Source organism: Pelodiscus sinensis, chromosome 8 (genome assembly GCF_052426305.1).
Source record: "Pelodiscus sinensis isolate ZL-2025 chromosome 8, ASM5242630v1, whole genome shotgun sequence".
NCBI lineage: Eukaryota > Metazoa > Chordata > Testudines > Trionychidae > Pelodiscus > Pelodiscus sinensis.
In genome coordinates this window covers 20,506,137-20,529,805 of record NC_143059.1, presented here as the reverse complement: position 1 = coordinate 20,529,805, position 23,669 = coordinate 20,506,137, and the positions used below count along the sequence as shown (strand labels likewise).

General features: G+C 42.9%; 1 protein-coding gene across 2 annotated transcripts in view; it reads right to left on the bottom strand.

Annotated features, from left to right (window-relative positions):
* The window catches only part of BICC1 (BicC family RNA binding protein 1), a 242,065-nt gene that overhangs the window by 34,825 nt on the left and 183,571 nt on the right, over positions 1-23,669 (bottom strand). For both annotated transcript variants that reach the window (XM_075934848.2, XM_075934849.2), the window contains 5 exons: positions 16,327-16,406; positions 11,339-11,497; positions 10,459-10,512; positions 8,977-9,171; positions 6,072-6,323 (listed from right to left, as the gene is read on the bottom strand). In XM_075934848.2, the coding sequence (XP_075790963.1) occupies positions 6,072-6,323; positions 8,977-9,171; positions 10,459-10,512; positions 11,339-11,497; positions 16,327-16,406 (740 nt within the window). The remainder of the gene's footprint in view (positions 1-6,071; positions 6,324-8,976; positions 9,172-10,458; positions 10,513-11,338; positions 11,498-16,326; positions 16,407-23,669) is intronic.

Below are 23,669 nucleotides of genomic sequence, written 5' to 3'. Positions count from 1 at the left end.
AGCACCCGTGCCAGAACACCTTGCACCTGACACCCATGAGCCAGCCACCCGAGGACACCCAGCCCTCCCCCTCTTCCCGGGACCAGCCTGGCAGCTCCCGGGACCCTGCCCGGGGCCGCAAGAGGCGGGCGCCCACGTGGTCTAGTGCGGAGATCGTGGACCTCATTGAGGTTTGGGGGGAAGCCTCCAATGTCCACGATCTCCGCACTAGCCACAGGAAGTCTATGGCCGCATGGCTGCCAGCCTGGCCGCCAGGGGCCACCAGCGCAGCTGGGAGCAGGTGCACTGGAAAATCAAGGACCTGCGGCAGTCCTACTCCCGGGCCTGCCTGCCAGGGGCTGACCCGGAGGCGTGCCCCCAGTTTTTGGCTCTGGACCGCCTCCTGGGGGCTCATGCCGTCCCTGCCCCCCGGGACGTGATAGACCCCGGGGCAGAGGGACCGCTCCAGGAGACGGAGAAGGAGGAGGAGGGCTCCGAGAGCCAGGAGCCTGCCAGCAGCCTGCCCAGGACCTGGGACCCCCGAGGCACCCCACAGAGCCACTCGCCTGTGTCGTCCGAGGCCGGGGAGGCATCCACCTGTGAGTACCATCGTGCTCCCCTTATGTGTATGGGGGGCTGGGGCGAGAGGGAGCCCCGTGACCGTGCGCCTGGGCCTTGCCCACCACGGAGCAGCAGCTGGGGATCCTGCAGGGGCCCTGGCCTTGCAGAGGGGAGCTGGGTTTCACACACCTGGGCCCCTGGGGAAATTGACCGCTGTTTTTGTTTCACCACAGCCGCAGCACCTGGGCCTGCAGGGCGCACCACCCCGCCTGCAGCAGCTGCCCGTGCCCGGGCAAGCAGGAGAGCCAGGAACCAGGAGGAGTACCAGAGGCGGCACCTCCGGTTCCTGGAGCAACAGCTCCGTCTCCAGGACCACTGGGTCCAGGAGGACCTGAGGCTGCGCCGGAGGAGCTTGGAGGCCCTGGAGGAGCAGGGCCGTGCCCTGCGAGGCCACCTCCAGAGCCTGCTGGACCGCTTCCCAATTCCTCCTGCTCCCCCTGCTCCCCCACCTGCTTCTTCCACACCCCCCGTCCCTCCTGCCCCACCCTCCACAACCATTTCCCACCAACGCCCCCGGACCGCAGTGTGGCGAGACGGGAGAAGCAGCCGGACTCCCACCACTGAGCTTTCCTTTCCCTTCCTCCCTTCCCTCCCCTTCCTGCTCCCTAGTACCAGGTTTTCCCCTCCCCTCTCCCACCCTTCTTCCTCCCACCCCCCACCCCAGTTATGTTAAATAAAAAGACATTTTTGTTTGAAAAAAGGTGTCTTTATTTGACAGTAGGTAGGGAGGCGAAAGGGGGTTGGGTGGAAGAAGGCCCCAGTGGGGCATGCAGGGAGAGGTCAGTCCTCCTCCTCCACCAGGAAGCTCTCCCACAGGGCTTCCCGGATCCGGACGGCCCCCCACTGGGCTTCCCGGACAGCGGCGGTGCGGGGCTGACCTTAGTGTCCAGCCATGCAGTCAGCCTCAGCCATCCAGGCTGGCAGGAAAGCCTTCCCCTTTCGCTCACATAAATTGTGGAGCACACAACATGCTGCCACCACGGGAGGGATGTTGTGCTCGGCCAGGTCCTGACGGGTGAGGAGGCATCGAAAGCGGGCTTTCAGTCACCCGAAGGCCCCCTGTACCACGATGCAGGCCCTGGTCAGCCTGGCATTGAAGGCCTGGCGGGAGGGATTGAGGTGCCCCGTGTAGGGCTTCATCAGCCACAGCTGCAGTGGGTAGGCGGCATCCCCCACCAGGCACACGGGCATGTCCACGTCCCCGACCCTGATGTGGCGGTCGGGGAAGAAGGTCCCGTCCTGCAGCCGCTGGCACACGGAGGAGTTGCTGGCACACGGAGGAGTTGCGGAGGAGACCCGGGCGTCGTGTGCTTTGCCGGACCAGCCCACATTAATGTCCGTGAACTGTCCCCAGTGGTCACACACGGCCTGCAGGATCACGGAGAAGTACCCGTTGCGGCTGACGTACCGGGACGCCTCGTGTTCCGGGGCACGGATGGGGATGTGCGTCCCGTCGATGGCCCCCCCGCATTTCGGGAAGCCGAGGGCGTCGAATCCCCGGATGACGGCGTCCGGGTCGGCAAGGCGGACCAGCCTGTGGAGCAGCACCCGGTTGATGGCCTTGACCACCTGCAGAGAGAGACACAGCAAAGCGCCAATCAGTGGGGCGCCCGGGTGGCTGGGAGCATTCGTGCCCTGGCAGTGCCCCGCGCCCCACTCCTGGAAGCAACCCCCCAGGCGGCGTGTAGTACGGCCGGGACAGACCAACCCCTCCGGTGTGGGGCGCTTTCGCCTCCTCCCGCCCCCCCTTTGTCCCTGGGGTGGCCCATCCCCTCCTCGCAGCCCCCCTCCCCTCCAGCGCAGTGGCCAACGAGTGCCATACCTGCATGAGCACCGCTCCGACGGTGGATCTCCCCACACTGAACTGGTTCTCGACGGATCGGTAGCTGTCCGGCATGGAGAGCTTCCAGAGGGCAATGGCCACCCGCTTCTGGAGGGGGATGGCGGGCCTCATGTGAGTGTCCCTTCTGTGCAGGGCAGGGGCGAGCCACTCGCAGAGCTCCAGGAAGGTGTCCCTCCTCATCCTGAAGTTCTGGGTCTACTGTCCGTCTTCCCAGCACTCCAGGACGATGCGGTCCCACCAGTCGCTGCTGGTGTGCAGACGCCAGATGCGGCGGGGCACGCCGGTGCCGGGGCACCGCCGTGGCTCCTCCACGGCCCCCAGGGCGGCCAGGTGGAGAGGCAGGGGGCTGACGTGCACCAGGTGGTGCCAGGCAGCCTCGAGCCATTGGTGGCAGGCTTGCAGGAGCAAGTCCAGAAAGTGCACCAGAAGGTGCAGGGCGAGCTCTGGCTCCATGTTGCCACCTGCGGCGGTGTCCCCAAAGGGAAGCACCGACACAGACGGGCACAGAGACCAACGCTTTGCTGTCCCTTGGCGAGGTTGGCAAGGAAGCAGGAAAAGCTGAGAACCGGCTGTCTGGGGGGGTCCCTTTAAGCTCGAGCCTCAGAGATAGCCTCAGACAGCAGCCACACAAAGCAACTACTGACCTGATGCCCTGCCAGAACCGGTTTCAGCTGCCCTTAAATGCCCCCCTGCGTCCAATCAGTGTGGAATTAGCAAAAATCAGCTAGTTTGAATTAGCAAAACACTAATTCGAACTAGTTTTTAGTTCTAGATGCGTTAGTTCGAATTAGCTTAGTTCGAATTAACTAATTCGAACTAAGTTAGTTCGAATTAGCGCTGCAGTGTAGACGTACCTTTAGTCCTAAATAACCCCCTCCACTCAAGTTTGAATATGTAAGCCATGCATCCACACTTATTCCCAGAATAAGGGGCCGTGGAATTCAAACTCTGTACTCCTGGTATTCATGAGGAATAATGCTAATACCAAACATGTAAGTCTGAAAAAACTTTAGTATGGATGCTCCAATGCCCTAATTCGAACTAATTGGCCTCTGGGAGCCTCCTGCAGCTCCCCAGAGCACTTCCTGGGGCTCTGTATCAGAGGTTCACGTTAACAGAAATTCCACGTTAACAGAAATTCCTCAGACTAATTTTGATGCTTCCCTATCGCAAAGACATGGAAGTTCCAATTTGTTAAACTGGGAGTCCATAAATTGATTTTAGTAAATTCAAAATAATTTCCTAGTTTAGACATGACCTGGGATTTTAGTAGACATTTAGGAGTAAATTAGAGCTAAACAATAGCACAGAACTCTGAGAGCCAGGACAGGTGGCTGTAAATAAATTTTATGGAACACAGGCAATTCGGCCACACTCATGGCATAAAGTAGTTAAAAGCTTTTACATTAGTAAATACCTGTAATACACACACTCAGTTTTTCCAATTTAAAATGTTCAATGTTCCATGTTCAATTTTGTCTTATCTAGCAAATACAGAAACTTGACTATATAAAAGATGAATGGATGTTTGTAATGTAAAACTTGCTTTTAAAAACAATGTTATAGGTATAAAATAGAAATGGGAGTAAATGTTTAAAATATGAGGAACAATGCCAGGTTGGACAGACTAAATCTCAGCTAGTTTTTCAGTTTAGGTCAGCATACTGGTAACTCAGCATTACAGAAATTACCAGCTTTACTACCAGGAAACTGAATTTTGCAATATTCTAAAAACCTTTCAATAGTTTCTGATCTTTCTTTCTTCCAGGTAGCAAAGGGTATTTATACTATATGTTATGTAGTGTTTTAGGGCATTACTGTCTCCTCTATTTTCTTGTGCTTGAATGACAATGGGAGCAGCATTCTTCGAAGTTCACTGATGCTATACATAGAATAACTCTCTCTCAATATTTATAAGAATGTCAATTCAGGAATAAATTATATGTCTACAGTCACTCTTCGCACATTGTATTTGTAATATAGAGAGCCATGTACACACCTACACTTATGCTCTCTTTCTGGCCATTCTCTCTGTCATTGCTGACTGGAGTATGCATGTCGGGGTGATAAAGGAAGGGAGAAGAGTTAAAAACGGTACAATACTTAAGTTTCTATCAAAAAAATTTCAGAGTTCATTTTTTATTTTTATTCACATATTGTATATATTGAACTAAAACGAAGAGCTTACATCTACAAGTGATATTCCCACATTTCTGTAACTAGTCTTGATAATATGATTTTCTTTGTTACATGAGATATAATCCAACTCCTAACATAATACACCTAGTCATAGCTCTAGATCATGCTCCATATCCCCCTAAAAAGCCTCTATTAAACTCAGAAAGAATGACTAATGTATAAAGAACACTATACTAAAGATTATTTTTACTACAAAGTGCTTGAAGTTAAGCCTTAAAACACTCACTAGTAACAACTGTAATTAAGTGTAAAGCTTAAAAACATTAAGATTGCGATGATGTGACTAGTTGAATCAGTTATTTCATTTTAAAAAAACCGAGTCCATTTTGTTTTCAGTGAGGTGAAACACAAATATGCCTCATGCAGAAATAATAATTTGTTATTAAACACCTAACCTAATGTCCATGTTGATACTTATGGTTAGTTTTGTTAAAAATAGTATTGATAATTAGAACTGGCCAAAGCTCAGAGAGATTTGGTTCCCAAGGGATATTCTTATTCACAATATTGCTTTTGTTCTGATTTGGAACAAAAGCAAGTTTCCTGGTGAAGGAAATCCAGAGATCCCCAATAATTCTGCATAAAACACATTGAAATATTGTGTTCCTGAAAAAAAAAACAGGCAATTAACAATGTCAGTTTCATTAAACTGCTTTATGACAGCAATACCCCTCCACCATGTATAATGGCCAAACTGGACAGTCTCTTCAACAAAGGATTAATGGACACAAATCAGATATTCAAAGCGGTAACACATAGAAACCTGTGGGAGAACATTTTAACTTGCCAGAACACTCATTAATGGATTTAAAGGTGGCTATTCTCTTACAAAACAATTTCAGGAATCAAGAGAGAATCTGTGGGACTAGCATTCATATGCAAATTTGATAATATCTTGCACAGTTTGAATAAAGTCATGAACTGGAATGGCCATTATATTCAACACCCAAATGACATCAAAGACTAAGTATCAGGCACTTACAGTCTACTCGATGAGCCTCATGTAGCATGGACACTTTAACAGTTCCATACCTTTCTTTTCCCTTTCCTCTTTTTCTGCTTTATATTTCAAAATCTAGGCCCCTTGCTCCATATTTGTCATCTGAAGTGGGTTGTGCCCACAAAAGCTCATGATATTATTTATATATTTTTGTTAGTCTCCAAAGGTGCTACAAGACCATTGTTGATTTTTTTTGCTTCATCACAGGGAGACTGACTGGTTCACAGGGCTGCTGGGTTCCCTCCTCTAGCTAGAGTGTTCTAGCTCCAGAAAGGGCTCTCCCCACATGTCTGCTTTCAGCAGCCCCAAGAGTTCTAGCTATAACTATAGCTCCTGCCACAGAGTAGAAAGCTTATCACCTGCAGACCACCTGGGTATTTTCTTTTAATTGTTTGACATTTTTTATACAAATATCACTAAAATATTTACCATGAGATATTGTCTGGCAAGACAGACTGACTCAATAGTGCCCTGGAGGTAGACAGTGGATTTCTTTTGTGGGTTACTGGGGTCAGGGAAGTGGATCTGAGCACCAGTTCTCTGCATGATGTGTTTGATGTTACTGCCATTTCGACCCATCATAAAGAGATGATGCTGTGCTGCGATATCTAGCTGTGTGCTCACAGGGATTGCAGAGGCCAGACTGCCAGCCAAGTGTTCCAGAAGCATTGCTGTTCCTTCCTATGCAGACAAATGAGAGAGAACACATTACACAGAAACAACCAAACCACAAGGCAATGGATACAAAGTAAGCAGATTACATTTGCTTTAGTCACCACACATTTCACATTCCAGAATAAGTAAGGAGGTTTTACTAATGTAAAAAAACAAAATATATAATTTTGTTTTTAATTCACAAGGAACTGGACTTTACATAACTTGACCTGTGTTCACAAAGTACAGTTTTCAGGATTTTTGGCCACTGAAATCAAAGGGAGTTAGGTACTTTGGAAAATGCTACTGAGCTCCCATCTGTATCCCAGGCCCCTAAATACATTTGAAAATCTGGCCTGTAATGTCTTGGACTCAATCCTGCCCCTGGTTCCACATCGGTGGAACCTGTGCCCACATGCAACCACACTGAAGCCAAGAGGAGCATATGTGAACAAATCCAGTTGTAAGATTTGATCCTCATTTTGGCCTATAAAGCCCTAATTGACTTGGGACCTATTACTTGACACCATATGCACAGGTATGACTTCTTGCCCTTCCTGGTTACTCTTTGTGGCTAGTCTGCAATCATGTCCAGCAAACAAACCAAAACCAAAAAAACCCAAAAAATCCCCCACCTCCCCCCCAACCGTGCCAACTAATGTAACATATAATAAACATAATCATCAAATAATATTTATTAAATATAAATAGTATTTATTAAATAAGTTAAAACTTTCAGACATAAAGAGACAGAGGAAAATGTATCCACGATTAAAAAGAAATATGTACAATATAAATATAATAGGATAGTCAGAATGGGTCTCTGGGAGCACTATTTGTCATTGAACATCCTAATTTTCTCTCCCTATGTCATGCTGCCAAAGCTGTCATCCACAGAAATACTCAAACCAGAGATCCTTTGCTTTTTGCTTAAGAGGTAGTCAGCAGCACGTACTGAGTAACCAGCCCCTTAAACTGGGAATTAACTGTTTCCCCCTCTGCATGAAATAGCCCAAATTTGTTAACCTTTTGAGCATTTGGGGAGGGCTCAGGTGGTTAGGGTTTGGTTTGTTCATTGTTTATATTTTTTGCTTATTTGCTGCTTTTGGAGTTAGGTAAGATTGGCCTCTTGCTCTGGTATAGCTGTTTTTCATTTTTATTTTGTGATATTATTAATCATTTACCAGAGTGCCTGCCTAAAGTCTATAAGGGTATGTCTACACTACCCCCCTAGTTCGAACTAGGGGGGTAATGTATGCATACCGAACTTGCTAATGAAGCCCGGGATTTGAATTTCCCGGGCTTCATTAGGATAAAGCCGGCTCCGCCATTTTTAAAAGCCGGCTTGTTCGAACCCCGTGCCGCGGGGCTACACACGGCACGGGCTAGATAGTTCGAACTACGTATTTATTCCGAACTATCTGTACGCCTCGTGGAACGAGGCGTACAGATAGATCGGAATGGCTACGTAGTTCGAACTATCTAGCCCGTGCCGCGTGTAGCCGCGCGGCACGGGGTTCGAACAAGCCGGCTTTTAAAAATGGCGGAGCCGGCTTTATGCTAATGAAGCCCGGGAAATTCAAATCCCGGGCTTCATTAGCAAGTTCGGTATGCATACATTACCCCGCTAGTTCGAACTAGGGGGGTAGTGTAGACATACCCTAACAGATTAAAAAAGCTTAAAAACAATGAAGGGTCCTGTAGCACCTAAGAGACTAACAATTTGTATATAGGATCATGAACTTTTGTGGGCATAGCCCACTTCTTCAGATGAATGGAGCAAGTGGAGGCCTCTTGCTCCACTCATCCAAAGAAGTAGGTTATGCTCATGGGAGCTCATGATACTATATAACATTTTTCGTCTCTAAGGTGCTACAGGACCTCTCATTTTTTAGGTTACAGACTAACACAACTATCCCTCTGAGACTTTTAAAATTTAAACTTTAGTAAACATATAAAATTAAGTTTCACACTGACATTTTTTTGTACACACACAAATCCTGTTTTATCAGCCCTTCCCCAGCAGATCTGTGCAACAAGACACCACTTAAGCAACTAAGTTTTAACTAGGGTGACCATCTGTCCCATTTGTCCTGGGACAGTCCCATATTTAAGAGCTGTTACAGCATCCTGACTTTTTTTTTTTTTTTTAAATGGGCCCATTTTCCTGTATTTCCCCTGTAGCAGGGGAGGAACTGCCAGTGCTCAGGGCTTCAGCCACTGAAGCTCCAGCATTGGCGGCTCCTCTCCCCTCCCCATCCTGCATGCTATGGGGCTGAACTTCATCCCTGCAATTGGGCAGGGTCGGCCAGGAGCCGCCGGCATTCGGAGCCACGGAAGCCACTGGGCTGGTGGCTCCTGCCCCAACTACTCTGGGGCTGGAGCCCTGAGTGCTGGCAGCTCCCCTCTCCCCATCCCGTGTGGGCTGGAGCACTGGCAGCTCCCCTCCCCCCAGAGTGTAAGCAGCACCCCTCCCCATGCCCTGTGGAGCTTGGGCCCCGAGCGCAGGTGACTACTCTTTCCCTGGAGTGTCAGCAGCACCCCTTGACCACTGCAAGGATGAAGCCCCAAGCATCAGCTGCCCCTCCCACTTGCTATTCTATATTTGGCATGGGGAGATATGGTCACCCTAGTTTAATACACTCAGAACATCTGAAATAGCTTTCTTTAAATGTATTACCTTCACGGCACTAATATTATTCTGTGACCCTCTGACAATGACAGTAGCGCCGTACATTCGAGAACGTTGTTTAAAGGAAACTGAAATGTTATAAGTCTGTGATATATGCTGAATTGTGGGAGAATTAGGATCTGGAATGGGTTGGAGAATTCCAGCTATGGGTAATTCAAACATAAGTACCAAAGGAAGCAGTTCCTAGATTGAGAAAAAGCATAGCATGTATTGAAAGCACTATAACATTTACTCAGGCTACCACTACTTTAATAACGCTTTAGAACTTTCTATCTTCTGCTGGGATAACATTTAGACTATCTACAATCTCCATGAACTTCCTTTACAGAAAAGTCAGTTTGTTGACATAATCCAAGGCAAGTTGTTTGCTATAACAAGCAAATAGAAAATAAAACCTCATTACCCTGCAGGGAAAAAAGTGGGAATGTCATACGTTGTTAGAAAAAAAAACTGCAAGAAGCCAGAGAGATTTTTTGCAAATAAATGTGGGGAAAAAAATCCCCAAGCAAAAACAACATGTCACATTCCCACACTCTTCTATTCCTACATACTATATGTTGAACTACTTTTCTAGAAATTCATGCAGGGATCTTGCTCCATAGTGGGATGGCTGGGATTATAAAATTAATGACTTTCAGGGAAAGGTCCTATAAGTCATAGTTTATGTCACAACAAACATGCAGCCTTAATGTATATAAAAGTACAGAACATTAAAATGTTCATAATATCATAAGGTTTAACATACAGTGCCCATTTACACACAATTGTGAGAGATTCATAAAAAATCAGAAGACATTGTTATGAAGGAGGAAATCAGTGCAGAATGTGTTGGTGGAACTTTTATTTTGCTACAGTGTACCACGTTAATTACACTTACTGTATATAGCAATTAAAATTCAATCAATTAGCTTGAATTTTAAAGTAGTCAGCAGAGGGCGAATTTACCACATTGTTCTTAATGATAGAATCATAAAGTATTAGGGTTCAAAGAGACCTCAGAGATAATCTAGTCCAACTCCCTGCACAAGGTAGGACCAACCCCAACTAAATCATTTTTAGTATAAGGACTGCAAGATTAAATCTAGTTAATATAGATGACACTAAATTCAGGCTTTAAATTGGTTTAGATGCATAAGGTGACTAAACATAGGTCACTTCAGTGTTTTGTATTTCATCCAGATGGATGCCAACATTCTCAAAACATACACATACAGAACTCATGAGTCCTTTATGCATATTTTGCATTATTGTTTAAAATCAGATAATTAAAATAATGAAAACAAATTAATATTCATTGTGAATATAGCTGATATTATTTTCTTGCAATTTTGGGATTTACAATATGCATAGAGATCACAACACAGAGCTGGTTAATACTTGGAACTGAACGATAATTTTCCACCCTTATCCCCTGACTTCTTCTACCTCCAATGTCTTTGAGATGCATGGGAGCTAGTGAAATACAGTTACCCGTATTCTAATTCTGGCAGATTCCACTCCAGCTGGCTGGCCTGCAATAGATACCTGGAAAAGTCAGGACACAGACAGCACAGTATTAAGTTTTCATATAAAGTAACTGAAAAAGTCTCCAAGTATTTGTTATTTGTATATGTATTATATTTCGGTTGGCATCTGAGGTATTTTCTAAAACAGTAGTTGAAAACTGAATCCCTCCAGTAAAGGGCTATTTTTATATATTGATTTTTATGCCACAAATCTACAACATTCTGAAAATTTCAAATAAGCAACTGAAGAAACCGTAATAGCCATTCAGAACTAATTTTGCAATTACTATTCTGTAGATCTTAAGGTTGATATGGAACCATAGTTTCTATTGTAGTTATTTACATGTCTTAAAAAATGCCCGAACAAATTATTAGTATACTATAATGACTAGGGATATCACTGTGTAGTCAACTATATAATTAGCCTGGGCTTATTGGTTAATTTTATCAGCTACATGCCTTCTCCCCACCCTTCCTGCAGCCTGAATGTGCACATAAAGCTGGATTTGACCAGTTATAATGTAAACTTCAAAGAAATGTGCAAACGGATGCAGCAGTACAAGTATCTTTAAATAAAGTCTGTGAGTAAAATGTTTTATTTGTGCTATTAGTAATCATTATGTCGATTATCAAAAATATTAAGTTGTATATTTTCAGTCATGCAAATGGTCATTCTCGTACAGATTTTTTTGACCACTTGTTCTGAATTTTTATGTAGTTTGGCTCTGTTTTGAAAAGGTTGCTGACTTCTGGTCTGAAGGTACAGCTCCAGCAGACAGAGCCCCACCATAACAATTCTCTAGGCATATATACTTGAAAATATACATACAATAAGAAATACTTACTTGGTTACTCTTTTCAGCTTGGTTATTCCTATTTGAGTCTGGAAAATGGATGTGACAACCTGTTTCTTCCATCACTTTTTTAATGTTATTGCCACCTTTGCCAATCACATGAGAATGTTCTGTATGTGAAACATCCATCTTCAGGGTGACTCGATTACTCTAAGGGTCAAAACATCTATTTATTATTGGAGTCTTCAGAATGGAAGAGATTAGCATCAGTATTTTGTATTAAATTATATTTATATAACTATACATATAAAGAGGTCATCAGAATATTTTAAAAACGGCTTATCCTCAATTAAGACAGTTGTCAATGTTGTCAATTAAGATTTGTTTAATTGCTAAACCATGAATAATTTCTTTCTGATAAGGAAATCAGCGTGGAATTAAATACATTTGATTCCTATGCCATCAGGTTCACGAAACACTTTTTAAAGAATGGTCAATGAGAGTTGCACTAGGTTAAGAAATATCAACAGAAGTACCGAGGCGTTTTAGTTTACTCAAAATAAGATGCAGTTGAGTTTTCAAACTTTCAAATAAAGAGCTAGAAAAACTATTTTAATTCTCTTATGACCATAACTTTCATATTTCAGGATTCTCAATAATGTGAGGGGGTGGGTTTTTGGGGGGTTGGATCTACAACTCTGCCATTTTAAATACAAATCTGCACAAAGTAGTTTGATGAAAACAATTTGGCCTTGTTAACTATAAGGAATGGTTTAATTATATAGAATGACCTCAGTTTGGTGATCACTAGGTCACCATACAGCTAGGCAGTAATGACAGCCACTGCACAGGAGAGGCTCATATTAAGAAGTGTGCAAATCTGATGTGGCGAGGGAGATTTCAGAAATGTATGGCCTCATACAGGATCTAGCTTCAGTACTTGTGGTTCAGACTATTAAAACCAACATTTAAAAAATAGAATATAACAAAATAATAAACTCACGGTTTAAAAAAATAATTTAAAAAACAATTGTTTTCTGGGACTTTCTGTGTAGCTAGACCACTGTAAAACGTATATTGGGGCATCAGGATTATCCATTTGGCTTGGGGAGCAGGAAAAAGGAAGCTAAACTCAAGGTAAGGAGAATCCCTAACAGTACAACACTCATTTCATAGCAGGTTAAAGTGTCCCTAATGTTCAACAAACTAAAATTGACCCTTTGCCACAAACATGCAGTACACTGCGCTATAGAAAGATGCAATGTGCTAACAAACTACCTACATGAAACAGCTCGACAGGCCGATTGGCCAATTCTCAAAAGGGGTATTTCCCAATTTCTCTTTTACTCAAAATATTAGAACAGCTATTTCTTACAGATCTGACAAATTGTAACTTACGTACAACCATACACACAAGTCTCCCTGCCTCCAATTTATATTCCTTTTCCTGCTCTCCAGGCAATATGAGGAACTCCTTGTCTCCCAAGTAGGTCCCCACCTGCTGCTTCCCTGCTATATGGAAGAATGAATGTGTGGTGAGTATGTAAATTTCAGTTAATGTATTTGAGGTTTGATCTCTAGATCAGCAAGCAGTCTCTCTCCTTTTCCCACCATACCCTAACCTTTCTCCTTACGTTGCTATATGGTTCCTTGCATGTTCGTCTCCACCATCATCATACGCAATTAAACACTGGAGCCCATAATTTCAATACAAGGCCTCCCCCAAAACTTATCAAGGCACCAGGAACTGATGAGATCAACAAAGTACACTAAAACTGGAGTTTCTGAGCTGAGAAATCTGATAGTTATGACAGACAAAACTAAAAATGCATCGAGATCAGCTCATTGTTTGAACACTTGTGACTTCAAAATATATTCTCGTATTTGCATTGGTGTTGAGGCGTAAGAAGGTAGCCCACTGAATAGTCACTACAACTCAAAATGAGTGCCATTTCTTATGGGTCCAACATAAGGAAAGTTTCCAGCTTGATGATTATAGAATCATAGAGCTGGAAGAGACCTCAGAAGGTCATCAAGTCCAGCCCCCTGCTCTAGGCAGCACCAATCCCAACTAAATCAACCCAGCCAGGGCTTTGTCAAGCCGAGACTTAAACAACTCTAGGGATGGAGACTCCACTGCTTCCCTAGGTAACCCATTCCAGTGCTTCATTACCCTCCTGGTAAAATAGTTTTTTCTAATATTCAACCTGGATCTCTCCCACCACAACTTGAGACCATTGTTCCTTGTTCTGCCATCTGTCACTACTGAGAACAGCCTCTCTCAATCCTCTCTGGAACCTCACTGAAGGCTGCTATCAAATCCCCCCTCACTCTTCGCTTCTGCAGACTAAACAGACCCAACTTCCTCAGCCTCTCCTCATAAGTCATATGCTCCAGCCCCCTAATCATTTTGGTTGCCCTCCACTGGACCCTCTCCAATGTGTCCACATCCTTTTTGTAGGGAGGAGGGGGCAGAACTGGACACAATACTCCAGATGTGGCCTCACCAAAGCTGAACAAAGGGGAATAATGACATCTCTGGATCTGCTGGCAATGCTCCTCTTAATGCAACCTAATATGCCATTAGCCTTCTTGGCTACAAGGGCACACTGTTGACTCATATCCAGTTTCTCATCCACCATAACCCCCAGGTCCTTTTCTGCAGAACTACTACTTACAAGCTGGGGACCGACCAGTTAACTATGCTTGGCATTCTTCCATCCCAAGTGCAGGACTCTGCACGTGTCCTTGTTGAACCTCATCAGATTTCTTGTGGCCCAATCCTCCAATTTGTCTAAGTCACTCTGCCCTCAAGCGTATCTACCTCTCCCCTTAGCTTAGTGTCATCCACAAACTTGCTGAGGGTGCAATCCATCTCCTCATCCAGGTCATTAATAAAGATATTGAACAAAACCGGTCCTAGAACCAAACCTTGGGGCACTCCGCTAGAAACCGACCTCCATCCTGACATCGAGCTGTTGATCACTACCCGCTGGGCCCGGCCTTCTAGCCATCTTTTTATCCATCTTACTGTCAATTTATCCAATCCACATTCTCTTAACTTGCTGGCAAGAATACTGTGGGAGACTGTATCAAAAGCCTTGCTAAAGTCAAGATACATTACATCCACTGACTTTCCCACATCCACAGAGCCAGTTACCTCATCATAGAAGCTAATCAGATTGGTCAGGCACGACTTTCCCTTTGTGAATCCATGCTGACTATTCCTAATCACTTTCCTCTCATCCAAGTGCCTCAAAATGGATTCCTTAAGGATCCCTTCCATGATTTTTCCAGGAACCGAGATAAGACTGACCGGCCTATGGTTCCCTGGATCGTCCTTCTTCCCTTTTTTGAAGGTGGGCACTACATTTGCCTTTTTCCAATCATCCGGGATTTCTCCCGATCTCCACGACTTTTCAAAGATAATGTCCAAAGGGTCCTCAATGACATTTGCCAACTCCCTCAGTACCCTCGGATGCATTAAGTCCGGGACCCATGGATTTGTGTATGTTTAGCTGTTCTAAATAGTTCCTAACCTGTTCTTTACCCACCAAGGGCAGTCCATCTTCATCCCATCCTGCATCACTTAGCGTATTAGTCTGGGAGCCCACCTTGTCCGTGAATACAGAGGCAAAGAAAGCATTGAGTACTTCAGCTTTCCCCACATCATCTGTCACTAGGTTACCTTCTTCATCCAGTAGGGGCCCCACATCCTCTCTGATCACCTTCTTCTTGTTAACATGACGGTAGAAACTGTTCTTGTTATCCTTCACATCCTTAGCCAGTCGCAATTCCAATTGTGCTTTCGCCTTCCTGATAACCCCCCGGCATCGAGTTATACATTTAACATGATGATCATCCAGCATTTATATTTATCTTTTATAAGCCTGCTTGGACTTTAAAATTGCCAGAGATAATTGGACTTGTAATTTTAAACAGAGTACACAGTTCTCTCCAGTGTATCTGTGGCAAGACCTGGGCCTTCATAATTAAAAGTCCCTGAGTACCAGTTGATCTAGCTATCTCTTGGACCATCATGGAATTTTCAGCCCTAAAGCACATTTCCGTACAGAAGAGAAGATTATCTTTGAAAAGATTTGCAGAGGAGATTACCTCCATAAAATTAAAAATTACCCTACAAACTGGAGAGATCTCAATCAGTTTGAAGTCAATACTTAATAGCATATGTCTTACTACTAGCTTTGAAATGCTAGCAGCAGCATTGAAAATAAGGGAGAAAAAGTGTATTTAGGTAAAGATGGCAAAACTATCTTGCTGAATATGTGCATTTTGAGCCTGAATAATAAATTGACTCTTCCTTTTGTACTCAGTGAGATTGCCTTAGACTTTTCTTTTGAACACTACCTTGCATTTTGAATATCAACTCCACTTTCCAAATAAGCTTTGAGTTCTTGGTCTGTTTTTCTGTTATATTAGCATTTGTCCTACACCTAGCTAAACATTTACATATATAATGTTTAGATCACCATAATATCTGAATGCAGACAGAATGATCTGCCAATTTCTAATATTGTGAAACACTTAAATCTGTGAATATAACATAGCCCCACCCATTTATTTAGCAAACCCCTTTATACTCAAATTCCTCATGCTCAATGACTTATTGCTGAAATCTAAAAATTAGGAAAATACGCCATGCTTTCCACACTCCCTTACGACATAATTGGCCACACAATCCACTACTTGAAGTGGAGTTTGACTGAATTTTTTAAAGATAAAACTCAGTTTAAGTTTTTAGCTAACAGAATAAGGACAATCTCACCCTTCCCCAAATGTGAATGGCGCAGAGCTAAAAAACAGGTTCAAATGGAAGTGTACTGCATTCAGTATCTACACCCCCACTCCACAAAGGACGTTATACTAACCATATAATTTTAATGTAAAATTTTAATCAAAACTTCTGCCTTTTAAATTTATTGTAAGTCCTCCAGAATTTAGCATCACTATGGCATAGAAAAATGGGCCTGCACACAGGATTTAGGCTTAGGTCTCCATTTTTAAACTAATTTTCTTACTTTTGTGTCTAAGACGGACATGATCTTCTCTTTAGCTTCTTTAACATTTTCTTTTTTTCCAGAAACTTTAATATGAGGATCTAAATAAAGAAATAAAGATCAGTAAACAAGTGATATGGGGGGAAAAAAATCTAACAACATATTTACTCTTTCACTATCAAGCATTTAAATAACTGAAAAAGCTTTTGTTTATTTTTTTTTAAAAGGGAACTTTAGATATGTTGAAGTTTTGAGGTGAACTAGATAATCAAATCCGTTTGCAGTTGAACAATTATTGCAGCATGTTAATATCAATATGTTTCAATAGCATTAACTTATGATTTATTGTGCTATATAATATCTTAGTAATGCACAAGGTTTTTAAAAATGCAAGATTATCCACTGATCTGCAGTATCACAGGAGTAATCTACTATAGTGTAGACATGCAACAAAACTGTACCAAGGTTTCTCTTGTTAAATGCTAGCAATAGGAAACTCGTAGCCATTTGATACCAGTCTTTTATATGCCAGTTTATGCTTCTAGCACACAGAAACTAATCTGTGGAGGCCTACCCACTCTTAATTATGCAATTAACATGGTTATTTGATCTCTACATTGTTACTGGTCACCTAACCCAACACAAAACATTGAAATTGACATAAACTCCTTCCCTTGAGCCATTACTAACAGTTAATAGATGCACAAAATATATATTACATATTTAGGAGGCATTCAATACTGAGTATCACCCTACTGAAGTTTTTGCCTAATCAGACTGAAAATGCTTGGATGTAAAAACGTAAGTATTGACCCTAAGAGGTTTTAATTAACAGTGAAATGAGGAAAAATGATGTACATCAATAAGTTACCAAGGAGTTAAATTCTGAAACACTTACATGCAGTCAAAATGGTCAATGAAGAATCTGGCTCATGGATGTTAAAATGGGATTAGGAACCAACCTCAGTGTTCATTAACTGAAAATGACACCTTATGTAGAAAGGTAACACTATCTGGTGTCTGGAAATATGAACTACCATCATCGTATATTCCCAAACAAACAGAAATGGATTCAAACCAAACAAAACCTTGAATTTCCAAGTGTTAGACCTGGATTTCAGAGTTTGGATCCTGTCTTGTCTCCTTTTTCTTAAAACTGAGACTATGCCTGTTCAGTGTAGCATGGCCCTTTCTCTGATAGTGGAATTTAAACTTGCTCAAGGAACTTCTAAATCCACTGTTTCGTAATGCATACTACTATGATTACACCGAGTACTGCATCTTTACAAAGGCAACATTCTGCAACACCTATGGACATTGATATTTTCAATGGAAAGGAGAAACAGATACACCATCAGATTAAATCTACCTTTCCTCTATCACCAGAAATGTTACACAGTCAGGGTATGTCTAGACTACATTGTTTTTTCGAAAAAACCTGCCTTTTCGAAGAAATTTCACCTCTGTCCATACTGCAATTGAGTTCTTTTGAAATAAATCGAAAGAACACAGGGGGTTTTCCAACACTGGTAAACCTCAAATTACGAGGAAGAGCAAGGAAGAGTGCTTTCAAAAAAAGGTGTGTGTGGACGCAGAACGGGGACATTTTACGAAAGAAGAGGCAGCCAAAAAAAGCACAGGTACCCTGGTGGCCATTCTGTGAATAGCAATCAGGGCTTTTGAGAGAGCACTCTTTTGAAAAAGCAGATTGCTTTTTTGATCCAGTTTTGAGGTGGGGATGCTCTCTTTCTAAAGAAGCTTGCAGTCTAGACGTACCCAGAATTATAACATCCTTTATTTTCAACTGAGTACAAAAAGTTTACAAATCAAATACTATTTAAAATGCTTAGATGCTGCTATGTACCAAATACAAGAGAAAACAAATTTTATCTCTACATGTTTTGAAAATATTCCACAAAGAGGAATGATGGAGTCACCAAGAATTCTCTGCCAAATTGCACTGAGCTAACAAAAATTAAACACTTTGAGTTCGAATAAGACGTTTTAGTTCTAATTAGATTTTTGATTTTTTAATGGAAAACAATTTAAAAAAGTGGTGTGCACTCATGGGATTTACAGAAACTCTGATATCCTGATTTTGCAGACTTTCCACAACAGCACCTTCACAATTTTTAAAGGGCATTTTCTCTATTTTTTCCTCATTTTAAGTTTGGCATAACAAGAGCTAGCAACAGATGTGAAGGGTAACAAGAAAGGTTTCTACAGGCATGTTAGCAACAAGAAGGTGATCAGAGAAGGTGTTGGGCCCTTACTGGATGAGGGAGGTAACCTAGTGACAGACGATGTGGGAAAACCTGAAGTACTCAATGCTTTCTTTGCCTCTGTCTTCAGAGCCAAGGTCAGCTCCCAGACTAATGCACTAGGCAACACAGTATGGAAAGGAGGTGGACAGCCCTTGCTGGGGAAAGAACAAGTTAGGAACTATTTAGAAAAGCCTAAACATACACAAATCCATGGACCCGGATGCATCCGAGGGCACTGAGGGAGTTGGCAAGTGTCATTGCAGAGCCTTTGGCCATTATCTTTGAAAACTCGTGGAAATCAGGAGAGATCCTAGCTGATTGGAAAAAGGCAAATGTAGTACCCATCTTTAAAAAGGGGAAGAAGGACAATCCAGGGAACTACAGACCTGTCAGCCTTACCTCAGTTACCGGAAAAATCATGGAAGGGATCCTCAAGGAATCCTTTCTGAAGCACTTGGAAGAGGGGAAAGTGATCAGGAACAGTCAACATGGATTCACAAAGGGCAAGTCATGCCTGACCAATCTGATTAGCTTCTATGACGATGTAACTGGCTCTGTGGATATGTGAAAATCAGTGGATGTGATATACCTATAGCTTTTGATACGGTCTCCCACAATATTCTTGCCAGCAAGTTCAGGGAGTATGGACTGGATAACTTGACTGTAAGATGGCTAGAATGTTGGGCCCAACCAGTAGTGATCAACAGCTCGATGTCAGGTTGGTGGTCAGTTTCTAGCAGTGTGCTCCAAGGATCGGTTCTAGGACCAGTTTTGTTCAACATCTTTATAAATTACCTGGATGAGGGGATGGATTGCACCCTCAGCAAGTCTGCACATGACACTAAGCTAGGGGGAGAGGTAGATACGCTGGAGGGCAAGGTTAGGGTCCAGAGTGACCTAGCATTGTTATGGGCTGGGGACCGACTGGCTAAGTAGCAGTTCTGCAGAAAAAGACCTGGGGATTACAGTGGATGAGAAGCTGGATATTAATTAACAGTGTGCCCTTGTAGCCAAGAAGGCCCCTTTATTCAGCTCTGGTGAGGCCACCGCTGGAGTAGTGTGTCCAGTTCTGGGCCCCCCCACTATAGAAAGGATGTGGACGCATTGGAGGGGGTCCAAAATGCTTAGGGGACTGGAGCACATGACCTATAAGGAGAAACTGAAGGATTTGGGTCTGTTTAGCCTGCAGAAGCGAAGGGTGAGGGGGGATTTGATAGCAGCCTTCAACTTCCTGAAAAGAGATTCTAAAGAGGATGGAGAGAGGCTGTTCTCAGTAGTGACAGATGGTAGAACAAGGAGCAATGGTCTCCAGTTACAGTGGGAGAGGTCTAGGTTGGATATTAGGAAAAACTATTTCACTAGGAGGGTGGTGAAGCACTGGAATGGGTTACCTAGAGAAGTAGTGAAGTTTCCATCCCTAGAGGTGTTTAAGTCTCGGCTAGACAAAGCCCTGGCTGGGTTGATTTAGTTGGGATTGGTCCTGCCTTGGGTAGGGGGCTGGACTTGATGACCTCCTGAGGTCTCTTCCAGCTCTATGATTCTAAGAAGAAGTCTAAATATTTTTTAGCGCAAAATGTTTGAATATGCTGCTGTAAGCAATAGTTCTTAGAAGCAAAGATATCAGCACCATAAGAATGTTACAAGTATCTGTTTAGAGGTGACATAAAAAGAGCATTTGTATTTTGTTGAAAAACAGAGTTTGTTTTTTTTAATATTTCAACACACTTCTGACCAGTATGACAAGAGGTAATTGAGGCCACCATCTTGGTATCTCCTAAAATTCTTAGTATTAGTTTTATGCCTGTCTTTGTTTACAAACGTGAAAAATTAGGTGAAAATAGATTTTGGAGATTCTTCATTTCTCATTTCTATTGTGGTTTTAGATTTTGCTCGTGTTCACAATTTTTTCTAGTTTATTATATTTTAGCCTTTATTTTTGTTCCCTAAAAAAAATGAAAATGAAGTATTTTATATTATGTATTCAATTTCTTCCAAAAAACCAAGGAAGAAAAACTAAGCTACCAATAGAAATTTTCAAACTAAACAGCATTTTCCCACAGACTAGAAAATCTGTCAAGATAAGAATCTTAATTTTCATTCGTTTACAAGGTTTCCCCACAATGACAATACAATGTAATTACAAATAAGTATATGTTTCTAGTTTATAGAAGTTGCTCTTTGAGACTCAGTTCTCTCTTTCCATCAGGGAGAGGAATTTCATGGGAATATTTTGTACCTTACTGATGTAATTCTAAATCTTGCAATTATCACTTGTGAGAGGAGCACAGATACTGAAACTACTAGAACTAAAAACCAGTATCTTCTCTTTAGCAATACTGAGAAGTGGACAGCTCCTGGGGACTTTGCAGGGTCGGATAAAGCACAGTGTCGGATTACCGGGTGTACTTAGATTTCCACTGTACTTAGATTTCCAGAAAGCCTTTGACAAGGTCCCTCACCAGAGGCTCTTAAGTAAATTAAGTTGTCATGGGATAAAAGGGAAGATCCTTGCATGGATTGAGAACTGGTTAAAAGACAGGAATCAAAGGACAGGAATAAATGGTAAATTTTCAGAATGGCAAGGGGTAACTAGTGGTGTTCCCCAAGGGTCAGTCCTAGGACCAGTCCTATTCAATGTATTCATAAATAATCTGGAGAAAGGGGGAAACAGTAAGGTGGCAAAATTTTCAGACCATACTAAACTGTTCAAGATAGTTAAGACCAAAGCAGACTGTGAAGAACTTCAAAAAGATCTCACCAAACTAACTGACTGAGCAACAAAATGGCAAATTAAATTTAATGTGGATAAATGTAAAATAATGCATATTGGAAAAAATAACCCCAACTATACATACAATATGATGGGGGCTAATTTAGGTACAACTTATCAGGAAAGAGATCTTGGAGTCATCGTGGCTAGTTCTCTGAAGACGTCCACGCAGTGTGCAGTGGCAGTCATTAAAGCAAACAGGATGTTAGGAATCAGTAAAAAAGGAGTAGAGAGTAAGACGAAGAATATCTTATTACCCTTATATAAATCCATGGTACGCCCACATCTTGAATACTGCGTACAGATGTGGTCTCCTCATCTCAAAAAATATCTACTGGCATTAGAAAAGGTGCAGAGAAGGGCAACTAAAATGATTAGGGGTTTGGAATGGGTCCCATATGAGGAGAGATTAAAGAGACTAGATCTTTTCTGCTTGGATATGATAGAGGTATATAAAATCATGAGGTATGGAGAAAGCGAATAAGGAAAAGTTATTTACTTGTTCCCCTAATATAAGAATTAGGGGCCACTAAATGAAATTAATGGGAAGCAGGTTTAAAACAAATAAAAGGAGTTCTTCTGCACATAGCGCACAGTCAACCTGCAGAACTTGCATGAGGAGGTTGTGAAGACAAGGACTAAAACAGGGTTTAAAAGAGAACTAGATAAATTCATGGAGGTTAAGTCCATTAACAGCTATGAGCAAGGATGGGCAAGGAATGGTGTCCCTAGCCTCTGTTTGTTAGAGGGGTGCGATGGATGGCAGGAGAGAGATTACTTGATCATTTTCTATTCAGTTCACTCCCTCTGAGACACCTGGCATTGGCCACTGTCGGCAGACAGGATACTGGGCTGGATAGACTTTTGGTCTGACCCAGTATGGCCGTTCTTATGGCTCTCCCCAGCACTGGCTCCTGCTCCTCCCCTTGCTGCCTCTGATACAGATCTAGGCTTATCAGGTAGTCAGTCCACTGTTCAACTAGTCTTTTACATTCCTATTAAAATGTATGCCTAATTTATAATTTGAGTTTTTCTTCAGATATCAGCAACTGGTTCTTCTTATGCCTCTCTTCGATTAAAGAGCTGTTTAGTATCTGGTAGCTTCTCATGTAGGTATTTTTCCAATATGGAGGGAGAAAAGGTCTTGCTAGCTGTTGGGAGAGGGGATAAAGCTGCACTGGATGGGACTCCTACCCTGAGCCCCTCCTCATCACCTAACTCTCAATCTTGCACCCCCATATTCCCAGACTCCTGCCCTGAGCCCCACCTCAATCCCCAACCCTGATTCCTGTACACCCTATGCTCCCAACCTCCAGCCCTGATTCCTGCACACCCCCACATCACCAGCCCACTGCCCTGAAGGACCCGGGCAATGCTGGGCAAATCTTCCAGTAAATATTATAAATCCAGAAAAGATTTTTCTTAAGTGTTGGATAATGGCAGTAATACTTCCACCCTTCCCAAAATGAAGTAAAATGTGGTTTTCAGTATAACCTGTTTCAGTGGGGGATACTTTTTTTCAGTGGGGGATACTAAAAGAACTTCAAGGATTAATCCAATGTCAACAGGAGTTTCCCCTCTTGAAGAATGGGGGAAGGAGGCTTATAGGTAATAGAACTGCATATTTAATTCAGTCTCAGAGGGGAAGTTGTGTATACACACATGCGCACACACACAAAATATATGTATCATAAGCTTTTGTGGGCAAAATACATATGAGCTGGAGTGGGGAAAAAAATGAACCCAGAATTTATAACAGAAAAAGGAGAGAGGGGGGGGGGGGGGGGGAAATGTACCTGTCAATTGTAGTGCTGGTGCTAATGAGGCTGGAGTTGTCCTGGAAGTGTCCTGAACATTTCCAACATAAGAAGAGTCTGGACGTCTACATTGATTGCTTCTACAAATGTGCATAGGCTGACATGAACAACCATCATCGTGTGGCATATAATTTGAGCCATGTAGAATACAATGCTATCTACAGCCACAAAAACAACTCTAATATAATCAAAGAGGCTGACAAAGGGGATGCTGCTGTCATCATGAACAGGAGGCTGCCAGACAACTCACTAACACCATATTTTACAGGCCTCTGTCCTCTGATCCCACTGAGGAATACTAAAAGAAATGACACCATCTGCTCATGAAAACTCCCTGCTACAACTCAAGACCAGATCTATACACCCTCCCCTCCCCAATCCCTGACTAGGAGTATTTTATCTGCTACCCAAGATCCATAAACCTGGAAATCACAGATGTCCCAGCATCTGAGGCATTAGCACACTTACAGCAGGATTATCCAGTTATGTTGACTCTCTCCTCAGATCCTATGC